This window comes from Podarcis erhardii (genome assembly GCF_964252035.2).
Source record: "Podarcis erhardii genome assembly, chromosome: 9".
NCBI lineage: Eukaryota > Metazoa > Chordata > Lepidosauria > Squamata > Lacertidae > Podarcis > Podarcis erhardii.
This window is the reverse complement of record NC_138512.1, coordinates 74,532,642-74,554,499: the sequence shown is the minus strand read 5'-3', so window position 1 is coordinate 74,554,499 and position 21,858 is coordinate 74,532,642. Positions and strand designations below refer to the sequence as shown.

The 21,858-nt window shown below is 45.6% G+C and overlaps 1 protein-coding gene and 1 long non-coding RNA gene across 2 annotated transcripts in view; one reads left to right on the top strand and one right to left on the bottom strand.

Annotated features, from left to right (window-relative positions):
• The first annotated feature begins 322 nt into the window (after positions 1-322).
• LOC309350428 lies at positions 323-4,004 on the top strand. Its single transcript, XR_014160358.1, has 2 exons — positions 323-1,817; positions 2,196-4,004. It is a non-coding gene; the product is annotated as an uncharacterized lncRNA (long non-coding RNA).
• A 12-nt stretch (positions 4,005-4,016) lies between these two features.
• Positions 4,017-21,858, bottom strand: part of ADRA1D (adrenoceptor alpha 1D) — a 60,627-nt gene continuing 42,785 nt past the window's right edge. Inside the window, exon 2 of the mRNA XM_081876993.1 lies at positions 4,017-8,114. Within this exon, the coding sequence (XP_081733119.1) occupies positions 7,540-8,114 (575 nt within the window). The 3' untranslated portion in view covers positions 4,017-7,539. The remainder of the gene's footprint in view (positions 8,115-21,858) is intronic.

Here is a 21,858-nt window from a genome sequence, read left to right as displayed (position 1 = left end):
TTAGGTGGGACAGCGTTAAAAAAATGCTAGGATTTTGTTTGTTTGTTTTTATGTAAACTGCCTGGAGATTTTTTATTATATCAAGCAGTGCATTTGTTTGCAAAGAACTTTAAAAATATGGCCCTGCCACTTGCAATCTGATGGAACTGTCCAGAGCTGCAAAAAGCGATTGGGCCCTGTAATGAAATGTCATTAGCATTCTGATAACTCTTTGGGCTTCCCTTGATATTTCTGAAGCTGTTTTGTATGAAGAGTTGGCTTTGCATTTCAAGGGCAACTCAGTAGGCTCTTCTGGGAACTGATAAATAAAGGGGAACACGTCACGTCTTAAACAATGCACTTTTTTTCTTTTTTAGGCAGAGTTGTGCGTGTATTTGGTACAAATAAACAAAATAATAATAATGTGCATTCTGGTTTTGCAAAGGTATACATAAATCAACCCAGCAGAGTTTGCATCAAATGACAGAAAGGAAAAACCCACTCTGGCTAATAAATACACTTGCAGATTGTTAAAAGGGAGAGAGAAAAGAGGAACGAGACATGAAATATCCAAAGATTCATTAAAGGAAATGTACACCTATGTACACATCTGTAAACAATAAAATAGAAAGATTATAAAACATCAGTCCAGCATTACAGTGGATGAAGCTTTCTTCCTTCTTTCGTATCACTGGTGAGATTTTTGCTGATGTACGGAATTCAGTCAACTGTGCTGAGCAGACGAGGGAAATCTGGGGATCAGATAGATCTGACATACACAATCCATATGTTACATCCATTGTCCAACATAGGGCTCTGCATTTGTTCGTTGCTGCTGCTGCTGTTTTCCTTCCCGCTGCAGAAGAGGCAAGCCTTCTGAACAACGAAACAGAGGCTTGCCTCTTCAGCGGTGGGAATTTTCCGCAGCAAAAGGACCAAGAGCAACGCTGGTCGTGTGCATGGCTCTGTCCTACGTCTGCATGACCCTTATTTGGACCACTCACTGAATATGCATTCACAGATTAATGTGCTTATGCATCTATCCCTGGATTCATGGGCAAATTCTTTTTATTGTTAAACTGTTAAAGTGGACTAGAGTGGATTTTCTCAGAAGGTCTGGGCATGTGATCCCTTCAACGCCCTGCCAGACTGAGGTTCGCTACAGCCACTTTGCAATATTATTTTTTTTTTCTGGATGCAGGCCAATGTGATCTGGATACTTCATTTTCCTTTTTTTTTTTTTTTTTTAGTATTCACAAACTTGGCTTAACACACCAGCATTTTACGAGAAGTTGACCTGACACGTAAATAACAAGCAAGCAGAAACAGTTCTATTTATTAGTCCTAACCTGGGCACTGACTCTTGTGATCTCCCATTCGTAGGTAATCCACGTGATCCTCTTGAGGCCGTAATGACTGCATATATGTTTGGTCACTCGAGGCAATGGAAATGTTTGGTTGCTAACACAATCCAAGGGTGGGGTTGAGGACTTGGAAGGGACCACAAAGGCCATCTATTCCAGCCCCCTGAAATGCAGGAATCTTTCTCGCTCAATGTGGGGGATCTTTAGGGAAACCTGGTTCTGAACCTACAAAATATCTGGACGCATGCAGATACTTTGCTCCTACTTTCCGTGGGAAGGAGTGCCAGCTAGTGATGAACCTTCTCGTATAAGAGACTGCAGAGCAACTAGCAAGAGAGCATTTTCACAGACTCCACAGCATCGGAAGCCACCTTGAGGCCATCCAACCTGACCTCAAGATGTGGGTATACTATTTCTGACCAATAGCCAGCCTGCCAAAACACCTCAAGTAAAGGAGAGCCCCCATGCCCCAAGGTAGTCTAAGTAAAGGTAAAGGTACCCCTGCCCGTACGAACCAGTCTTGACAGACTCTAGGGTTGTGCGCTCATCTCACTCTAGAGGCCGGGGGCCAGCGCTTTCCGCAGACACTTCTGGGTCACGTGGCCAGCGTGACGAAGCTGCTCTGGCGAACCAGCACCAGCGCAGCACACGGAAACGCCGTTTACCTTCCCGCTGTAAAGCGGTACCTATTTATCTACTTGCACTTAAGGGTGCTATCGAACTGCTAGGTGGACAGGAGCTGGGACCAAAGACGGGAGCTCACCCCGCTGCAGGGATTTGAACCGCCAACCATGCGATCGGCAAGTCCTAGGCGCTGAGGTTTTACCCACAGTGCCACCCGCGTCCCGCAAGGTAGTCTACCACACTGCAAAACCTTACCATCAGGATGTCTCCCAAAGTTTAATCAAAATCTGCTCACCTGCCATTTCTAACATTAGGCTCCTGTCTTGCACTCTGGGACAAGAGAGATGCCCAACAGCATATCAGCATATCTGCATGGCAGCCCTTCAGATGTTTGGAGACAGCTGTTCTGCCTCCCCTTCCCCATCTTCCCTATCTCCAGGCTAAACATTCCCATCTCTTTCTACTGGACCTTATAGGACTTTATTTACCATTCTGGCTCTCCTCATCTGGACATGCAGCGGCGTGGAATAGAGAATTAGAATGTGCTGCACAAGCTAAACAATGGAAAATTGCTTTCGGATCTATGCAGAATGTTTCCCTCGATCCGAAATTGAGACTGAGCCAGCAAAAATGGATGTTTGGGGTGTATTGGGCTCCACAATTTCTTTATAAGAAGTATTGTCTGATACAGAAAGATGCTGGAGTTGTGATACAGAAAATGTCACCAGATACAGTATACTCCTTTTGGGTCTGAAGTTGCTGTCCGTATCAATTTTGTACTGGCAGAACCTTTGATATTTGCAGATGTTCGTGTACTTTTCAATCATATTCCTGTAGTATGTATCAGGACAACTAAAGTGGATTTTCTGAGCTGCTACGGTCACTTAATGACCTTAACATTGTGCCTGAAAGAATAAATACCCACCATCTATTAAGCAACAGTCTGAGGACCTCACCACACCCTGGCTAAATTTGAAAACATATTTTCTATGAACTCCAGTTTTGGGTGGATACCAATTTGGGCCTCTGGAGGGCTTACATCAACTTGTATGCATGTTTATTTTCAGTTGGATTTTAATTGCATTTTTAATATGAGCTGACCAGGTTTTATATCTTTATGTTTATTTTGTTTTATTTCCCTTTCGTCGTTGTCGGGGGTTGGACTAGATGATCTGTTGGGTCCCTTCCAACGCTACAATTCTGCACCTAGGATTGGACACAGTTCTCCAGATACAAGCAGACCACTTTATATCATCTCTCTTTTACACTTTCTGTGCTTAAAAGAGAGTGGCATGTAAGTACAATTGTGGCAACAGATGGCAGGGTGGGATTCCGTTAACAAATTGTAAGTGTTTCATCGGGGCTTAGCAAAGCTGCAAACAGTTCGTTGTTACTAGAAAAGAACTGCTTCCCCAATTGTGTATGCATTGCAATCACAGCAGTCAGTGCTCCAGGAGAGAGCATATGTTTAGTATTCTTGTTAAGAACCTGATTTATCTTCTCCACTCACTGTGCAACATCCGCCATATATATATCCCTGCCTAGGAAAGCTTGAGTCACAGCAAAGCCCATCTTACAGCAGCTTTTCATGTCATGGGAAAAGAATGGTTGCCTGCAAAAGCTTCGCAGGAAGCTCTCGTAGTAGAGAGTAATCCAGGAAGCACTGCCCTCACAGCACCCAATAATTGCCCTCAGTTGCCCTCGGGCATGTCCTCACACGGCCAAATACCATTGGCTATATAGCAGCGTGACATCATCATGCTCACAGCATGGTATCTTTGGGCAGGAATGAGTAAATGTCCGGTAATTTCCAATGTTTTTAAATACATCTTTCCAACCGACCAAAATGTCTATCTTTAGTTTGGTGGGGAAAAAAAAAGCAAAACTAGAGAATATTCATTGCATCCTGACTATTACCTCAATGTTTGTGAAGCATCATGCGCAGAAATCTGTGCATTGCATGGATGCTGTCCCTTTTGATCCCAAATCAACAGAAATCCACAGATTTTAGTAGTACTCCACATTAACTGGTTTTTTTTTTAAAAAAAGAAAATTCTACATTCAAGCCTTCCCATTGACCTCAAGTGGAATTTTGACTCTGCGCCAACGGGGTTTTGATGGCCAGTCAAAGTTGTTTCCTTATGAAAACAACTACAGGCGGCGTTCAATGGCTATGATGCTATTTTCAGCGTTTGGGTTTGATTCACAGTTGCTATGGGCCCTGATTTGCTGGCTGCCACCCAGGTCCAAATAAAAAATGAAAGGGGTTGGGGGGGGGGGAGGAATCAATCCAAGATGTCCTATTGGGAATTTTGCCAGTGATTTAAGAAATCTGGGGGTTCAGAGGGTCTACATGCAGTCGCCGGTTCTTTCCAAGCATTAATTTTGGCAAATGTTATCTCAGAAACACATGCAGACCAGATGGAGTTGTGTCAGCTCAATCAGGGCCAGTTTTTGCCTGACATTATTGGCTGCCTTGGGGGAAATATTTTGACAAACACCAGAATGGCCGCCTGAAATTCATCCAGTCGGCGTGTGCTGTGACAGCGCAGAGAAAAGGGAATAGAAAAATGTACATACAGCTCTTTCTCGCTGTCCCACCATACACCTTCAGTTCCTTCCTTCCTTCCTTCCTTCCTTCCTTCCTTCCTTCCCTTTTCTCACTGTAAAATCACAGTTGCTACCCTTGAAACGCAACTGTAAACCTCACTTTAGAGGTTAAATCAAGCTGGAAACCTTTGCAAGTCCTACCAGTTTTTCCTTCTTTGGTCAATGCTTCTGTTTTGTGCAAATCTAAACACTCTCAGAATTCTGGGTGCTAGGCATGAACTTGTGCTTCCACTGAACCTGTGCTTTCATTCTTGCTTCAGGTTTCTAGTCCTTATGACCACAAAGATTCACTTGAAAGCATGCTGACAATGAGAGGCGCCAAGCTGGCTAAATAAGATTTCTGGCAGTCGGGTGGGGTGGGGATTGCTTTCCACGCATGAGCATATGCAGAGTGATTTCCCCTCACCGTTGAGTGACTGTCATCAACTCATAGTCATTTGGCCTCCATACAAACAGACAATCATAGCAATGTGGACTCATGTGGAGGGCTGGTTGTCTGCCACACCCAGTCATTGTGGCAAAGTGAATTTTATCACATTCCCCTAACCAAATTGGAAATACTGGGTAGTTTGCAAATTGTGGGATCCAGGGAAGGTGGTTAAATTCTCCTTGCCGTGTGAATGAGTCCACTGGTGAAGCTGACAATCTCTCCAAACGGATTAAGGAGACCTGGTCTCTATCCTTGTTTTTTTTTAAAAAAGATCCCTGTTGTAATACAGTGGTACCTCTGGTTGCGAACTTAATTTGTTCCGGAGGTCTGTTCTTAACCTGAAACTATTCTTAACCTGAGGTACTACTTTAGCTAATGGGGCCTCCCGCTGCCACTGCACCGCCGGAGCACAATTTCTGTTCTAATCCTGAGGTAAAGTTCTTAACCTGAGGTACTACTTTCGGGTTAGCGGAGTCTGTAACCTGAAGTGTTTGTAACCCAAGGTGTTTATAAGCCAAGGTACCACTGTACTGACTTGACCTCACTTCATAGCTAAGTTACATTTGATCTGCTTTTAGGATTTCTGCTGTTTTCGGCATTTCTTTTAAATCTAAAGAACATCAGATTTGGGTTCTTCAAAACTCCAATTAGAAAGCAAGCTTCTAGACCACTTTGTTGCAGGAATAAATTTTGAAAATGGGGACATCTCCTGTTCTCTAAACCAGGGGTGGACAACCTTTTTCATACAGAGGGCTGCCTTCCCAGCTGGGTAGCTTTCTGAGGGCTGCACGCTGGCAGTGGGCAGAGTCAGAGGCAGACATGGGTGGAGCAATGAATGCAAATGCTACCTTTGTACAGTAGGCATGTTTCCGCACATTCACACACACACATTGCTCTCCATCTTCCATCCAGAGAAGCAAAAGGCATCGTCAGAATTCAAGGGCACACTTGAGCCAAGCAGAAACACTTGGGATGCAAAGCAGGGACAGTGAAGGGTGTGGCCTGAGGAGAGGGCATGGCCAGGAGAGTGTTCCAAGGGCCTGATAGGGAGGCCTTGGGGGCCGCATTTGTGTCCCTCAGAAAGTTGCACTCCAAGCAGATATTCCCTCTGTCTTGCTTTCTCCCTCGAAACAACAATGACATATAAGAGATATTTTGTGTTAAGACTCTGTTCCTCCTCCCCTCTGGATCAAGGGGTGGAGCTTCTGTGAGCTCTCTGATTGGCTACCCTCTTTCCCCCTCTTGCCTGAGGTCACAAGCCCTCACCTCTCCTGCTTCCATGTTATGTACTGAGTTGAATAGGATCCAAAATGCAGCAGTCTGATTGGTCCTAGAACAATAGGATTCAGAATGCAGCAGTCTGATTGGCATTAGAACAATAGGATTCAGAATGCAGCAGTCCGATTGGTCCTAGAACAATAGGATCCAGAATGCAGCAGTCTGATTGGTCCATAGGAGCCACCCAATCCAGCTCCAGGTGGAAGTGAATCCGCAGCCTGATTGGCCTACAGGTGAATCCCGGAATTAGCCAATCACGTTGGGCCCATTGTGTAAATAATGTATGTAAAGCAGACATCCTGGGGGAACTTCCATTCCTCCTCACCACTATGAGCTGAATAAAGAGCATGAAATCCACTCTCGACTCTGAGTATATTTCACTCCACATGGCCCAAAATTGCAGTTTTCTGCAACCAAGAGCTCAGAATAAAGAGTATCAGCTGGGCAATTTTATGTAAAAAACCCCCAAACCCGTCTATTGACTTGTGCCATTAATTTATGCATTTTGGGGTTTCTAGGCAAATACTTGGGGTTTCCCTGGTGCCAAGTATTGGGGGGGCACAGATCAAAAAGGGTTTCCCAACCCTACCAAGACCACCCCCTTGCCTATAAGAGAAACAGATACTTCTCACTGCTCTGTCTCCTGTGCTGACAAACACTTCTTCCATGGACTACCCTAACACTGACGGGAGTCCGTTGAGCTGGACCTGCCCATGTAGACCTCGAAGGGTCCCATCCAGATCCATGGTGGATTCGATCGCAATATTCTGAGCACCAGTACAAAATGGGGCACCCCACACCTGGGCTTAAAATTGGCCATTTGCCAACCACCTTTCATTCCGGTGGACTTTGCCTGGTGGAAGGAACGGGTGGCAACTTCTACCCTCACTGATTCCAAGTTTGATGACGGCTGAGGGAAAGGACCGGGTTCAAATTAAACAGTTTATAATCTGCCTTATCCTGAGTCAGACACAACTGAATCAGTATAGCCTACACGGCCAGGCAGAGGCTCTCCAAGGTATCTGGTGGAGGAGACATTTTCTTCCTCAGTTTTTGCTACCTGAGACCCTTATTGGACGGGAGATGGCCTGGGACAGAGCATGGGGCCTTTTGTACTCAAAACTTGGGCTCCTGCACTCGGCTCCCAGGGCACCCACTTGAGTCTACCTGCCCCCCTTTGGACAGCCAACCACCACGTGAGAGGCACCAACAAAAGAAAACAGAACCCCAAAGGGCAGAGATCCCTGCTGGCAATTAAATATCCGTCTCCTTAAGCCCGCAGGACTCTGAGTCCGTCAAATCGTCGTACATTTGGTACTCAACGCACTCCATGAACTCATTGGGGATCCCAATGGAGACCGACTCCACCTCCGTCTTGTATGAGGCCACGCTGCCCCCTTTGAGGGAGCTGCCCCGGATTTTCTGCGAGAGGCTGTTCATTTTTTCCTTCAGCTGGGTGGAGGGCTTCTGGAAAGGGGAAAAGAGTCTCCACCTCTTGAAGTTCAGAGTCCTCCTTTTGCTGGCTCTTTCCAAGCTGCCCGAGTTCAACATGAAGGAGCCGTTGAGTGTGGAGATCCTGGACCTGGGCTCCCTCTCGGAGTCTTGGCCCGACCCGTTCATGGAGGCCCCTCGCCAGTGGTTGTCGTAGACCCTCCAAATGGGCCTCCTCCTCCTCCGGCACTGGCACTTGAGGAGGCGGGTGAAAGCCCTCTTGAACTCTTTGCTCGAGCAAGGGTAGATGATGGGGTTGACGCAGCTGTTGAAGTAGCCCAACCAGAAGATGACTTTGAAGAGCATCCCTGAGGGCTTCAGGGAAGGGAAGAAGGAACCTGGGCGGGAGATGAGAGAGAAAACAAGGCAAGAACATAAGAATGGCTTTTGCAGTGTCAGACCAAGGACCTTAGCATCATAGAATCTTTTTTTCGTTTAAATTTTAATTATGCTTTTCAGATTTATACTTTTCACTGATTTTACAATCATTTTGGCATTTTTTTAATTGATACACCAAAAAACAAAACAAAAACAAAAATACAAATGAAAATATTGATAAACACAATATTAATTACAAAACAATAAAGCAAAATAGAAATGGTCGTTAGACATTTTGACATTTTAAAACCTGACTTCCTTCCCCCTCTTTCTGTGGTTCCTTAAATTTATTTTTAATATCTTCTGGATTACCTAAATTAACTTACTCATTTACTTATCTTCTTTAAATATATAATCTTATGTAAAGGTAAAGGTACCCCTGACCATTGGGTCCAGTCGCGGACGACTCTGGGGTTGCGGTGCTCATCTCGCTTTACTGGCTGAGGGAGCCGATGTTCGTCCACAGACAGTTTTTCGGTCATGTGGCCAGCATGACTAAGCCACTTCTGGAGAACCAGAGCAGTGCACAGAAACGCCGTTTACCTTCCCGCCAGAGCGGTACCTATTTATCTACTTGCACTTTGACATGCTTTCGAACTGCTAGGTCGGCAGGAATAATCTTATGTAGCTGCAGGTTATTACAGTAATCCTGTCAGTGTTTTTATCTGTTTACAATTTATCTGTAAATATTCAATAAGCCATTTCCATTCTTTTATAAAAAGTTTGTTCTCTTGATTTCTTATTCTTCTGGCAAGTTTCGCTATTTCTGCATATTCTATAAGTTTTTGTATCCATTCTTCCTTTGCTAAGACGTCTTCTTTCCATTTTGGGGGAAGTAACATTCTTGCCACTATAGTCGCACACATGAATAAATTTCTATGCGGTTTAGGTAGTTCTATCCCTCTTAGCATCACAGAATCTTAGAATTATACAATTGTAGAATTGTAGTGTTGGAAGGGACCCCAATGGTCCTCTAGTCCAACCCCAGCAATGCTGGAATCTAAATATCCCTTCTAGACATCTGAAGGCAGCCCTGTGTAGGGATGTTGTCAGGGTTTCTGGGAGAAGTGAGGAGATGGCAGAGGAGACGGAAAGCGAGTGGGAGGAGGGAGAGAGAGACGAGGAAGAAGATGACGGAATTCGAAGGGAATCTATGAGCCTAAGCAGTGAGTCAGAGGATTCCCAAAAGGGAGCTAGCATGATCAGGCGAAAAGCAGGAGAAGAGAGAAGCTGTGAAAAGTCAGGAAAGGAGGGGAGAAAGCCCAGTGAAGCACAGACGCTGTCAGAGGGGTCTCAGCCGGAACGGAGTAAAGGGGGTGGAGTTGTCAGCCTCTCGGAGGGAGGAGGAACAGGAGAAAACAGAGAGAGGGGGTTGGAGCAAGGTGTTCAGCCGGAAAGGGTAGAGAGTGGAACAGGGGGCAGTATAGAGGACGAAGGAAAGGTCAAAAGCAACGTACGCGCGCCAAGTTCAAGCATAGAGGCGCGCGGAAGTGGGGAAAGCTCAGAGGAGGAGCCCGGCCCCAAAGCCAGAAGGAGGGGGCAGGAGGCGGCAGAGGATTCAGCCTCAGGCGAATCCCGGAAGGAGAGAACCCAGGGGGGCAGAAAGACCCTGCGGAAAAGAAAGGAGAGGAAGAGGTGGTCTAGAGCCAGGCTATTAAGTTGGTGTGGAGGAGGGGAGGAGTCAGAGGGGGACTTCAGCGGTCTAACGTGACAGACGTACAGCCACAATGCTGAACTGTGAAAGAAGCAACTATCATCAATAAACTTTTCCTGTAAGTAAACTATAATGGAGTAAGGTCTCTCGTGAGCTGGGACCCACCTGGGTGGCTGTGACAGATGTTTTTAATGTTTGATGTTTTATTGTGTTTTTAGTATTTTGTTGGGAGCCGCCCTGAGTGGCAACCCAATCAGATGGGCATAATAATAATAATAATAATAATAATAATAATAATCTATTATTATTTATACCCCGCCCATCTGGCTAGGTTTCCCCAGCCACTCTGGGCGGCTTCCAACAAAATATTAAAATACAATAGTCTGTTAAGCATTAAAAGCTTCCCTAAACAGTATTATTCCCTATTATAATTATTATTACTACATCCAACCAACAGTCATGTCTGAAGGGTAATTGCTGACCCTGCAGAGCCAGAACAGTTCATGCAGAAGTGGAAGGTTTCACCTGGCTCAGGAAAACCCAAAGTTTACAGAAGGATCACATTGCATCCCTTTGCAGACTGCACATGCTCAGTGACTATGGAGTGCTGACTGTAGGGGACGGGGACGCTGGAAAATGGAAGCGTGTCTGAAGAAAATGGAATATCCTGCAAGAGGGCATGGCTGGGTGGCTAGGACCCTAAACTAGAGCGATCCATGCTGCAGCAAAATCTGTTTCACCTGTCACTGTGTGAGAGCACCTGGTCTGGTCTTCTGGGGGCCGATGGCCAAACAGTGTGCTGCATGGTTCAGAAAGGGTTTGAACCCTCTCCCCTACACATCAAACACTGAATCTAACTTATTGCAACCCTCAAAACTTATTTACACTGTTGAATTCATCTTAACGCTGCCAGCGTTTTCAGCTGTACACAATTATTTCCCACATATTCTATAAAAACTTTCCAATCTTTTTAAAACATATGTTCTTCTTGTTCTCTTATTCTATATGTTAAGTTTGTGAGTTGTGCCTATTCTGTCAACTTAAGTTGCCATTCTTCTTTGGTTGGGACCTCGCTCGTTTTCCATTTTGGAGCTAACAAAACACAGGCTGCAGTAATAGCACACATAAATAACCTTTTTTGACACCTGGGAATTTCAGTCTGAATTATCCCCAACAGAAAGGACTCTGAACTTTTTTGAGAAAGTACATTTAAACATTTTTTTCAATTCATTATGGATCATTTCCCAATACTCTTTTACCCTTTTACAAGTCCACTACATCGGAAAGAAGGTTCCCTCCATCTCTTTGCATCTCTAGCACTTGATCTGATTCAGTCTTATACATCTTAGCAAACCTACTTTGAGTTAAATACTCTGGGGTTGTGGAGCTCATTTTGCTTTACTAGCCGAGGGAGCTGATATTTGTCCGCAGACAGCTTCCTGGTCATGTGGCCAGCATGACTAAGCCGCTTCTGGTGAACCAGAGCAGTGCATGGAAACACCGTTTACCTTCCTGCTGGAGTGGTACCTATTTATCTACTTGCACTTTGACGTGCTTTCGAACTGCTAGGCTGGCAGGAGCAGGGACCGAGCAACAGGAGCTCACCCCGTCGCGGGGATTCAAACCGCTGACCTTCTGATCGGCAAGCCCTAGGCTCAGTGGTTTAGACCGCAGCACCACCAGCGTCCTGACATGTAGAATGTAGGCACCCTATATATAGAAATGATATTCTAGGGAGCAGGCTAGCAGGCGGGGCCTATTACTTATATCATAGGAGCCTACACAACACAAAACAAAACACTGTTGCTGTAGGTAGGTTTTATTTTATTTGTTTCTTATCTTATATTTTTGAAATGTGCATCCAGTTCCCCCCCTTTAATTTTTTGGGGGGGTCCCCAAGAGAGTGGGGCCCTAAGCTATAGCTTTTTTAGCTTATACATATATCCGGTACTGCATTCCTGTGACTTTTAATGTTTCTGGAGGGATTGCTCATGTAATGGCACCCATGGGGGCCAGCCCCTGCTTCTTCACCAGAAATGGAGCCCCCTCCAAGCCCTTCCCCTCACCTCTAGATCATAATGTCATCTGAAGGAGCATCTCCACCCCCATCGTTCTACCTGTACACTGAGGTCCAGCGCTGAGAGCCTTCTGGCGGTTCCCTCACTGTGAGAAGCCAAGTTACAGGGAACCAGGCAGAGGGCCTTCTCGGTAGTGGCACCTGCCCTGTGGAACGCCCTCCCACCAGATGTCAAAGAGAAAAATAACTTTTAGAAGACATCTAAAGGCAGCCCTGTTTAGGGAAGCTTTGAATGTTTTGATGCATTATGGTATTTTAATATTTTGTTGGAAGCCGCCCAGAGTGGCTGGGGAAGCCCAGCCAGATGGGCAGGGTATAAATAAATCGTTGTTGTTGTTGTTGTTGTTGTTGTTGTTGTTATATGCAGGGAACCAAGAGGACTCCATCTCCAGGGATGCAGAGACCGAAATCTCCAGGCCCTGATTCACGTCAGGGATGTCAAACCAGGGCCTGATTTTTTTCACCTGTCCCAGAGTCTAAAGGAGATCTAATAAATTACAGGGCAACCCTAAGCATCCCTACTCAGAATTAAGTCCCACTTGGGTTCATAGAACTGTTGGACAGGATGCCCAGGGTTCAACCCCATGCAAAATTTCAGTAGGGTTTACTTCGGAATAAGCGAGATTAGGATTGCAGCCTAAATTTGTTGACTCTAGACTGGTGTCTCCAAACCTCATGGATCAAATCTATGCTTCCAGGTGCCATAAGAAAGTTGCAGAGATAGCGCAGGATAGTGCACACCCTGGAAATGATCTCTTTCAGCTTCTGCCTTCTGGAAGAAGGTACAGGGTTATAAAGACTAGGACTAGCCGCCTGAGAAACAGTTTCTATCCAAATGCGATTTTGGTTTTAAACGCATTGTAAGGTAGTTTCTATGGGAACATATTGTATTTAATTATGGGGTATCAGAGTTTTTAGGGGGCTAACCAGGCTGGGATAGCAGGGATAGCAAGCTTGTTGGTTTTTGAATGTCTGATGTAGATTTTTCAATTTCGTTGTTCTGTATGGGACAATGACAATAAAGATTCGTATCGTATCGTATCATATCAGTACACTTTAGCATGGCCCCAGGCTGGGGTAGATTGGGTCTGTAGAGTCACAGAAAACAACAACAACAATTTGTATCCCATCCTATACCCGCAGGTCTCAGGGCGGTTACAACATAAAATCACAATATAAAACATACAAAATACATGTGAAAAACAAAAAGAAACAAAGCTAATGTAGAGTTGGAAGGGATGCCAAGGGCCATCTAGTCCAGCCCCCCTGAAATGCAGGAAGTCTGACGCATCTGGTGGGCACCAGGTTGGGGAAGCCTGGTCTAGGTTATTACTGGGAATGGATTGTGTCTGGGTGTTCGTGTGTCAACCCAGCCTTGGCCGAAACCTAAAGGCGAGATTCTTCTCCCCAAAGCGATAATGAGAGCTCGCCCTAATGCCATTATCCATTTCTGGAGTTTTGCCTTCAGAAATAGAAAGCGGAACGGCTGAGAAGCCAGCAGGGCCAGTCCTTTGATTGTGGCATGATGTTCTTGGATAATTGGAAGAGGCTTTCTTGTGCAAGCATCAAATCCTCTCTTGTCTATTAATCCCCATTTGTCCCCATTAATCCTCCATTAACCCTCTCGGAGTTCCGGCACGTGGCGTTTCCCATCTCTGTCCAGCAGATGGCTCTCCTGCACTCTGCCCGGGCTCTGTGGCTATTGCCCAGGGAACTCTAAGAATAACTCTCTGACTCAGCCTGACTGTTTTTTAATTTTAGATGAATCATGACGCTGCGTGACTGCGGTGTTAATTTGTATTATGGGTAAATAGCATGCACTTCCAAGGCACTGGTGCTAAACCCCGGTGTCAAAACAGCTCCGAGGGGAGCGCTTGGCATCGCGGGCAAGGAAACATCGGAATCCTGAAAGCGAGAACAGAAAACACCATCTCACAATACAGACCCATAGTTTGCTGGCTGAGAAAAGGAGCTTCCAGGACCTGTTTGCAGAGGGGAGAGAAAAAAACACCCAGCAACATTGTGGGGCTCCTGAATCTGCGGAGTCTGAACTGTGGGTTTCACTTTCAGAAGCTGCAAGATTGCAGGGCAAGTGATAGACTGTATTCATTCACAAGAACATAAGTAGACCCTGAATACAGGCTTCAAGCTCTCGTGAGTTGCATTGACAAACCAAACACAGGAAAATGATGTATACAGAGTCAGACCTTTTGGCTCTCCAGCTCAGGGTTGTCTACGTGCCAGAAATGAACAGGATCTGGTGGGTGAGCCAAATCCTTAACTTCCTTACACCTTGCTGGCCAAATGAAAGGTTGATGGGGAAACTCTCTGGCCAAGCATCTGCCATCACAGTGACATCAGGCAACGGTCCTCAGGACTTCAAAGCACCGGTTCAGCAGGCTTGAAGTCACTGAATCACAGAATTGCATAGTTGGGACCACGAGGACCATCCAGTCCCTTGCAATGCAGGAATCTTTACGCCCAATGTGGGATTCGAATCCACATCCCTGAGATTGAGAGTCTCATGCTCCACCCACTGAGCTATCCCAGGTGATAGGGTGGTGACTTCAAGCCTGCTCCCTTCAGGGATTGTCTAGGCAACATGATGACCATGCACATGCGCAATAAGCAATCTTTTATAGAATTCCTTCAAACCATAACAAGTCCAAAATGAAATCTTTAGTCTCAAAGTCTCTGAAAATCTTTAAATGAAGCGAGGTACCAGACTTTGTACGATGAAAGACAAGCTGTGAAGCTTTGTGTATTCAGCAAATATGATGTCCAACACTGAACAGTGGTTCCGGATATAGACTACTGTTTCGTAGAATTCTTCATCAGCGTGGTGGGAAGATATAGAATTGCTTCATAAACCCATCATATTTTGAATGTATGTAAACGAAAATATCAAACTCTGTGGACCAGTGCTCAGGGTAATAATGTAGTCACTGCTGCGTGATAGACCCGGGAGCTTCATGATTTGCTGATTTTAATCAGCAAATATTAACCAGTAAGGCTGTGAGTAAAAGTGCACCCTTGCTTAAAAGTTGCAGCTGTTTTGGAGCTGGTATGTTGTTTACTGTACCAGAAAGAAAGAAACATTGAAGATGGACGCCCCTTCTTACAAGAGATTTTAGCTTGGAAAGATGTTTAGCCTGGAAAAAAGGGAGTCTGAGAGGAGATTTGAGAGCCATCTTCAAATATCTCAGTGGCATGTTTGCTTTTTCCTGCTCCGGAGGGTAGGACTCGAATCAAGGGCTTTAAGTTGCAAGAAAGGAGATTCCGACCAAAAGTTTGGCAAAAAACTTTCTGACAGTAAGAGCTTTTCGGCAGTGGAACAGACTCCCAGGAGTGGTGGTGGACTCTCCTTTTTAAGCAGAGGTTGGATGGCCATCTGTCATGGATGATCTGCTTGAGATTCCTGCATTTCAGGGGGTTGGACTAGATGACCACTGGGTCCCTTCCAACTCTAGGATTCTATGATGAGTCTGTGTTGTTTGTTAAATTGTCATGCTATTTCACACATCTCCCCAAAAGAGGAGGTCACGTGTAATGCTCTCTCTCTCTCTCTCACTTTTAAACAAAACAGCCGAGCTATTATTCTGGAATCCCAGGCAGGGATGCAGCCAGAATCTTTGAGAGGTTTCTTGTGCCGCAGTTGGCAAGCCTGGAGTCCCTTTTGGAAGGGCATTTGTTTATCACCAGACTTGCATTCTGGAGCAGCCTGGAACCGACTCCCAAAATACTTTGGTGATGCTCTTTTTTCGCTCTCCCCCTTCAACTCCCTCCTCAAAAGCCAACCGTTCTGTGAAATAAACACCCCCCATTAACCTTCTTCCCTTCCCCTCATTGCCCCTGCGGTGTGGCAAATTTAAGACTGAAAGTTCCTCTGGGCAATGATAGCTCTGTCAGTAGAGACTCATAATCCCTGTGTTCAAGCGCCACGCTGGGCAAAAGATTCCTGCATTGCAAGGCGTTGGGCTAGATGGCCCTCATAGGCCCTTCCAGCTCTATACTATTTAAAAATAGTATAGTATTTAAAAATAATTACTATTTATTTTTTATCCCGCAAAGCAGGTCTAACATCCTCAGGCAAGGCCCACCGGCACTGACACCTGCCCCGGGTCTGCGAGCCACCCTTTTGGATTTCCCACAATGCCCCTGAGGTAACACCACTCCAGAGCATTATGGGAAAGGTAAAAATGGTGGCTCGCAGCTGATCCCTGCCATCGTCGAGCAAGTCCACGGTTGGGGTCCCACAGATATAAGAGGTGGACCACCAGAGAGCTATTTCCCTGGGAGACATTAAAAAAAATACCAATATTTGTGGAGCGGGGATGGACAGTTGTGGTCTTTATTGACCAAATTACATGCTTTGTGTTATGTACTGAAGTTCTCACCCTGGGTCAGCAGGGGGATACTGTAGATAGTTTTCACACAGGTCCGCATATGCAAATAAGGAATTGAAAGTGACATTCAGTGATTGGATAGTTAAAGAAAGTTGTTACTGTTGCTTTGTAATTGAGCTCTATATAAGTAGGTTGGCTGAATGCTTCAGTTCAGTTCTGTTCTGGCCTGTGAATAAACAAGAGCTGTCTGAAGAATCGCTGTGTCGTCTGATATGTTTACCCACAACTTAACACTTTGGGCTGTACCGGTCCACCCTGATTTCCCAATCAGCAGTGGTTTATTCCAGCAGGAGAGTAGCTTGATTCTACATGGCTTCCTCTGCCCCTTTGGTGGGGAGAAGCATTTGGAAAACAGACAAGCCGGCCAGATTTTCTAGACCTCGGCTCGGAAGGAGGGAAGAGATAGAGGCTATGATATATGCAATTCATCCTCAGGCCGATAGCAGCAACTGTGCTTATCCACAACATTCATTTTCATTTGGGTGTTCCTGCTTTATGGAGGGCATTCCTCTGTTCAACAGGGTCCTCTCTTTAAGGGGCTGCCTTGTCAAAGACCAGAGAGTTCGGGGACCCGAGAAGAGGTGCCCACCAAGACTTTAACACCTGGGCAGCAGAGCGATTGCACTTCGACCGCAATTTCAGCAACTGTTTCTAACTCTTTTGCCTCTGTGCATATAAATTGGGCATGCAAATACGATGCAAATGTGTGCCCAATATAGCCCTCCTCTCTCTCCCTTTTTGGTACCTGCTTGAATGGCACCTGCACCAGAGTTAGGAACGCAGGCAGCCGTCTGAGTTTGACACAGAAAAGATTGACGGGTGCACAGCTCCAGGGCTCTCTGCCTGCCTCTGGGGACCCTACCCAGCCTGCAGCCACCCTTACCCAGCCCTGTGCCCTCCTTGAACTCGTTGGCCTGTCTGGGAAGCAGGAGTGCCATCTGGGCCCCACGACGGAAGATGTCTGGGGTTGTGGGTGCATTACAGCGTGCATGGCCCTGGCACCAAAATTTGTGGGTGACAGGCCTCTTCATGGGGAATTTTGTGGGTGCTTGGGCACCCAAGGCCCCGGGGAGTTGGTACCTATGCTGTGGTGTTGCCCTGAGATGCTTGACTGGGATGTTCCCATGAATACTGCTTGACTGCATCGAGAGGAAGGTAGGTGTGTCTTTGTGTGTGCACGTGAGGAAAAAGTGGGTTATAAAAGCAAAAAATGAATGACGTGTTAATGTCTCCCTTCTTTCCAGTATTAGGAAATGGTCCTAGCTTTGTTGTTTGCCTTTTAAGTCTCCCTGGATAGCTGAGTCAGTGAAGTATGAGACTCTTAATGTCAGGGTCCTGGATTTGAGTCCCATGTCGGGCAAAATATTCCTGCATGACAGAGGGTTGAACTAGATGACCCTCGTGGTCCCTTCCAAATCTACGATTCTACAGACCATAAACATCAAATACAGCATATAGTTAGAAGAAGAAGAAGAGTTTGGATTTGATACCCCGCTTTATCACTACCCTAAGGAGTCTCAAAGCAGCTAACATTCTCCTTTTCCCTTCCTCCCCCACAACAAACACTCTGTGAGGTGGGTGAGGCTGAGAGACTTCAGAGAAGTGTGACAAGCCCAGGGGTCAGCAAACTTTTTCAGCAGGGGGCTGGTCCAATGTCCCTCAGACCTTGTGGGGGGATGGACTATATATATATATATATATATTTGGGGGGAGGGATGAACGAATTCCTATGCCCCCCAAATAACCCGAGATGCATTTTAAATAAAAGGACACATTCTACTCATGTAAAAACACACTGATTCCCGGACCATCCACGGGCCAGATTTAGAAGGCGATTGGGCCAGATAGTTTGCCTACCCATGGACTAGCCCAAGGTCACCCAGCAGCTGCATATGGAGGAGCGGGGATGCGAACCCGGTTCACCAGATTACGAGTCTACTGAGTTATCCAGATGACTGGAGATTTGAACCCTGCACCTACCACTTGGAGGGAGCCAAGCAAACCTGGAGACCCCAGGGCTTGAGAGTAGCTCACTTGGTAGACCCTCAATTTCAGGGTTGTATGTTTAAGCCTCACATTGGGCAAAAGATCCATGCATTGCAGGGGGCTGTACTAGAAGACCCTCGTGGCCCCTTCCAACTCTGCAATTCTACAACGATTTTATGATTTTATGAAACAATGAATGGGGTTCTCTGCTTCAAAACTCCCCTTTGGCTTCCTCTACTCTTAGCCACCGGAAGTAACTTACAACGAGTCTTCCTAGCGTTCTGCTCAACGTTCCTGGTACGTGACCAAACTGAGATTGATTCATTCTCTACCTCCCTGACGTGGCTGGAGAAGGAAGTTTGGTTGTGCAGGGACGTGTGTTCGCCTCGCTGTCCCTGAATCGGGCTGCTGGTTGATGAATTACTAGCGTGTGACGAAATGCACCGATCGGCTTCCCAGCTGAACACCGCAGGCTTAGAGATGCGAGCGGCTATTCTTGGCTCCATTCATCCCTGGGGCCACGTTCATCCTTAAAGCAACCCCCAGCTCCCATCCACAGCAGTAAATGAATTTGCGCCGGAGGAGAAATTGGCCCTTCTCCTGCATAGGCCCGAGAGAGCCGTTAAGCTCTTCCGCAGATTAAAATGTCTTTTGGCAAAACAGGGGCCGGTGATATTTATTATCTGCTAAGTGAGATGAGCTGAAAGGCCTGGTCACATACAGGACAGTCTCATGCTGGTCGTGAGGGGCTTACGAGGTGGATGAGCAGGGGCTCAGTCAAGCTCTCTGGGGCTTGTGGTTTGGCCCCAGCATAACCTCACAAGCCCCTGTCCTTCAGAGACATCCGCCCCTTGCAATATGAAATGCAAAGCACAGCTCAGGAGTAGAGCATTTGATAATAGAATCGCAGAATCATAGAATTGTAGAGTTGGAAGGGACCCCAAAGGTCCTCTATTCTAACCCCCTGCAATGCAGGAATCTCAGCAAGAACATCCCTCAAAGATGGCTATCCAACATCTGTTTAAAAACCTCCAAGGAATGGGAGTCTACAACCTTCCGAGGGAGCCTGTTCCACTGTTGAACAGCTCTTACTGTCAGGAAAACCTTCCTGATGTTTAGTCATAACCTCCTTTCTTGAGGGCACAAGATATAGGTCATAATATAATGTTTGAAGATTGGGAAAGATTGTGGAAAACGGATTTAAAATTTGCAGACTGCTCTTTGTTGAAAGAAAACTACATGAAAATGATGTGTAGATGGTATATAACACCAGTGCAGATAGGAAGAATGTATAAAACTTGTTCAAATATATGTTGGAAATGCAAGGAAAAAGAAGGGACTTTTTACCATATGTGGTAGGATTGTAGTAAAGTTTAAAAAATTCTGGGAAATGATATACAATGAGTTGAAGAAGATGTTCCAGTTAACATTTGTAAAAAAGCCTGAAGCATTTTTGTTATGGATTGTAGGAAAAGACCTGCCAAGGAAATTGAAAAACATTTTCATGTATGCGACAACGGCGGCAAGAGTTTTAATAGCACAAGGATGGAAGAACAAAGAAATCCTGACAAAAGAACTGTGGCAAGGGAAACTGATGGACTATGCGGAATTGGTGGAATTGACACATAAACTGTGTGATAAGGACAACTGTGACTTTAAAGAAGAATGGGAACCTTTTACAAAGTACTTAAAGAAACAGCAAACTGAATTGGACTCCCTGGCAGGTTTTGAATAAACATACACAAATTTATTATTGGCAACATATAGATAGATAAATTAAGGATCTTTACAATTTTATAATATGCAGAGAATAACATGTGCTGAAAAACCAGAGAGAGAAGCCAAGGGTAGTCTGGGTTGGGTTGGTGTTTTTCTTTTTTGGGGAGGGGGAGGGAAAAATGGGGGGGGGAATGAGAATGATATGTTTTTTGATAAATTTTTATGTTGAAATTCCTAATAAAAAATTAAAAAAGAAGAGAAAAGAAAAACCTTCTTTCTTGTAACTTGAAGCCATTGGTTTGAATCCTATTCTCCAGAGCAGGAGAAAACAATCTGGATGAAACCTGAGCGCTATGGCTCAGCCAGCAGAGCATGAGACTCTTAATCTCAGATTCCTGCATGGCAGGGGGCTGGACTAGATAACCCTCGTGGTCCCTTGCAGCTCTACGATTCTGTGATTCTAAAGAGCATTTGAAGGCAGCTGGTGGAAAGGAAGTGTGGGTGATCCCTGAGCTGGCATGTGCGAACGATCCAGCCCAGCTGAAATGCCACAGAGACCAAACTTTATGACAGCGTCAGCATGCGCGTACGTGTGAGCATGGATGATGCATATAGAAGCATCTTCAGCAAGCAGACTCCTTTCCCCCTCTCAGTCAGCTTCGGTCTCGGCCTGGCCTGCCACATCTTGCAGGTCATGAGACTTTCCTTGTTTTGTTTAGACTGCCTCTAAGCTGCCCGTGATTGATGCCTCTCCTTTTAGTTAATTGCGTTTCTGCTCTTGATGCTTTTATTGTGACATTTTATGGCTGGCTTTCTTTCTTATTTTTTTTTTTTAAAGAATGATTACGTTCTGCTTTTCTGCCTTCTGCTTTGAGTCTCCAGAATGGCAGCATAAAAACAAAATTAGAAAAATGAAAAAGCTTGGTGGTGAAGTTCCCTCCTTGCTGTGCCTCCCTCAGTTACTTGCCGTGTGTTGGGTCTGAGAAACAGGTTTTCTTCCTCTCTTTTCCCCACCTGTTTCCAGCAAATTGCAATTGCAAGACCAGGTGGTGCTTATCGAAGGTCGGGTACTGCCAGCTGCCACCCCTCGTAGCAAAAGCATGTCAGGACTTGACCTTCAGACCTTGCTGCTGTTACATGATCCATGTTCCCTACATTTCAGCCAAGAAGGCTGAGCAGGTTGTGGAGCGAAGGTGTCAGGATTCGAGGTGCCAAGAGTTACTCAGAGACCCTATTCCCCCTCCAGGGAATTTCCTTCATATGTGGTGGACTTGTTGTTTGTTGTTGTTGTTTAGTTGTTTAGTTGTGTCCGCCTCTTCATGACCCCCTGGACCAGAGTACGCCAGGCACTCCTGTCTTCCACTGCCTCCCACAGTTTGGTCAAACTCATGTTTGTAGCTTCGAGAACACTGTCCAACCACCTTGTCCTCTGTCATCCCCTTCTCCTTGTGTCCTCCATCTTTCCAACATCAGGGTCTTTTCCAGGGAGTCTTCTCTTCTCATGAGGTGGCCAAAGTATTGGAGCCTCAGCTTCAGGATCTGTCCTTCCAGTGAGCACTCAGGGCTGATTTCCTTCAGAATGAATATGTTTGATCTCCTTGCAGTCCATGGGACTCTCAAGAGTCTTCTCCAGCACCATAATTCAAAAGCATCAATTCTTCGGCAATCAGCCTTCTTGATGGTCCAGCTCTCACTTCCATACATCACTACTGGAAAAACCATGGCTTTAACTTTATGGACCTTTGTTGGCAAGGTGATGTCTCTATTTTTTAAGATGCTGTCTAGGTTTGTCATTGCTGGTGGACTTGTACCAAGGTCAAAGCCTTCTGGGATATAATGTATAATGAATTAAAAAAAGGTTT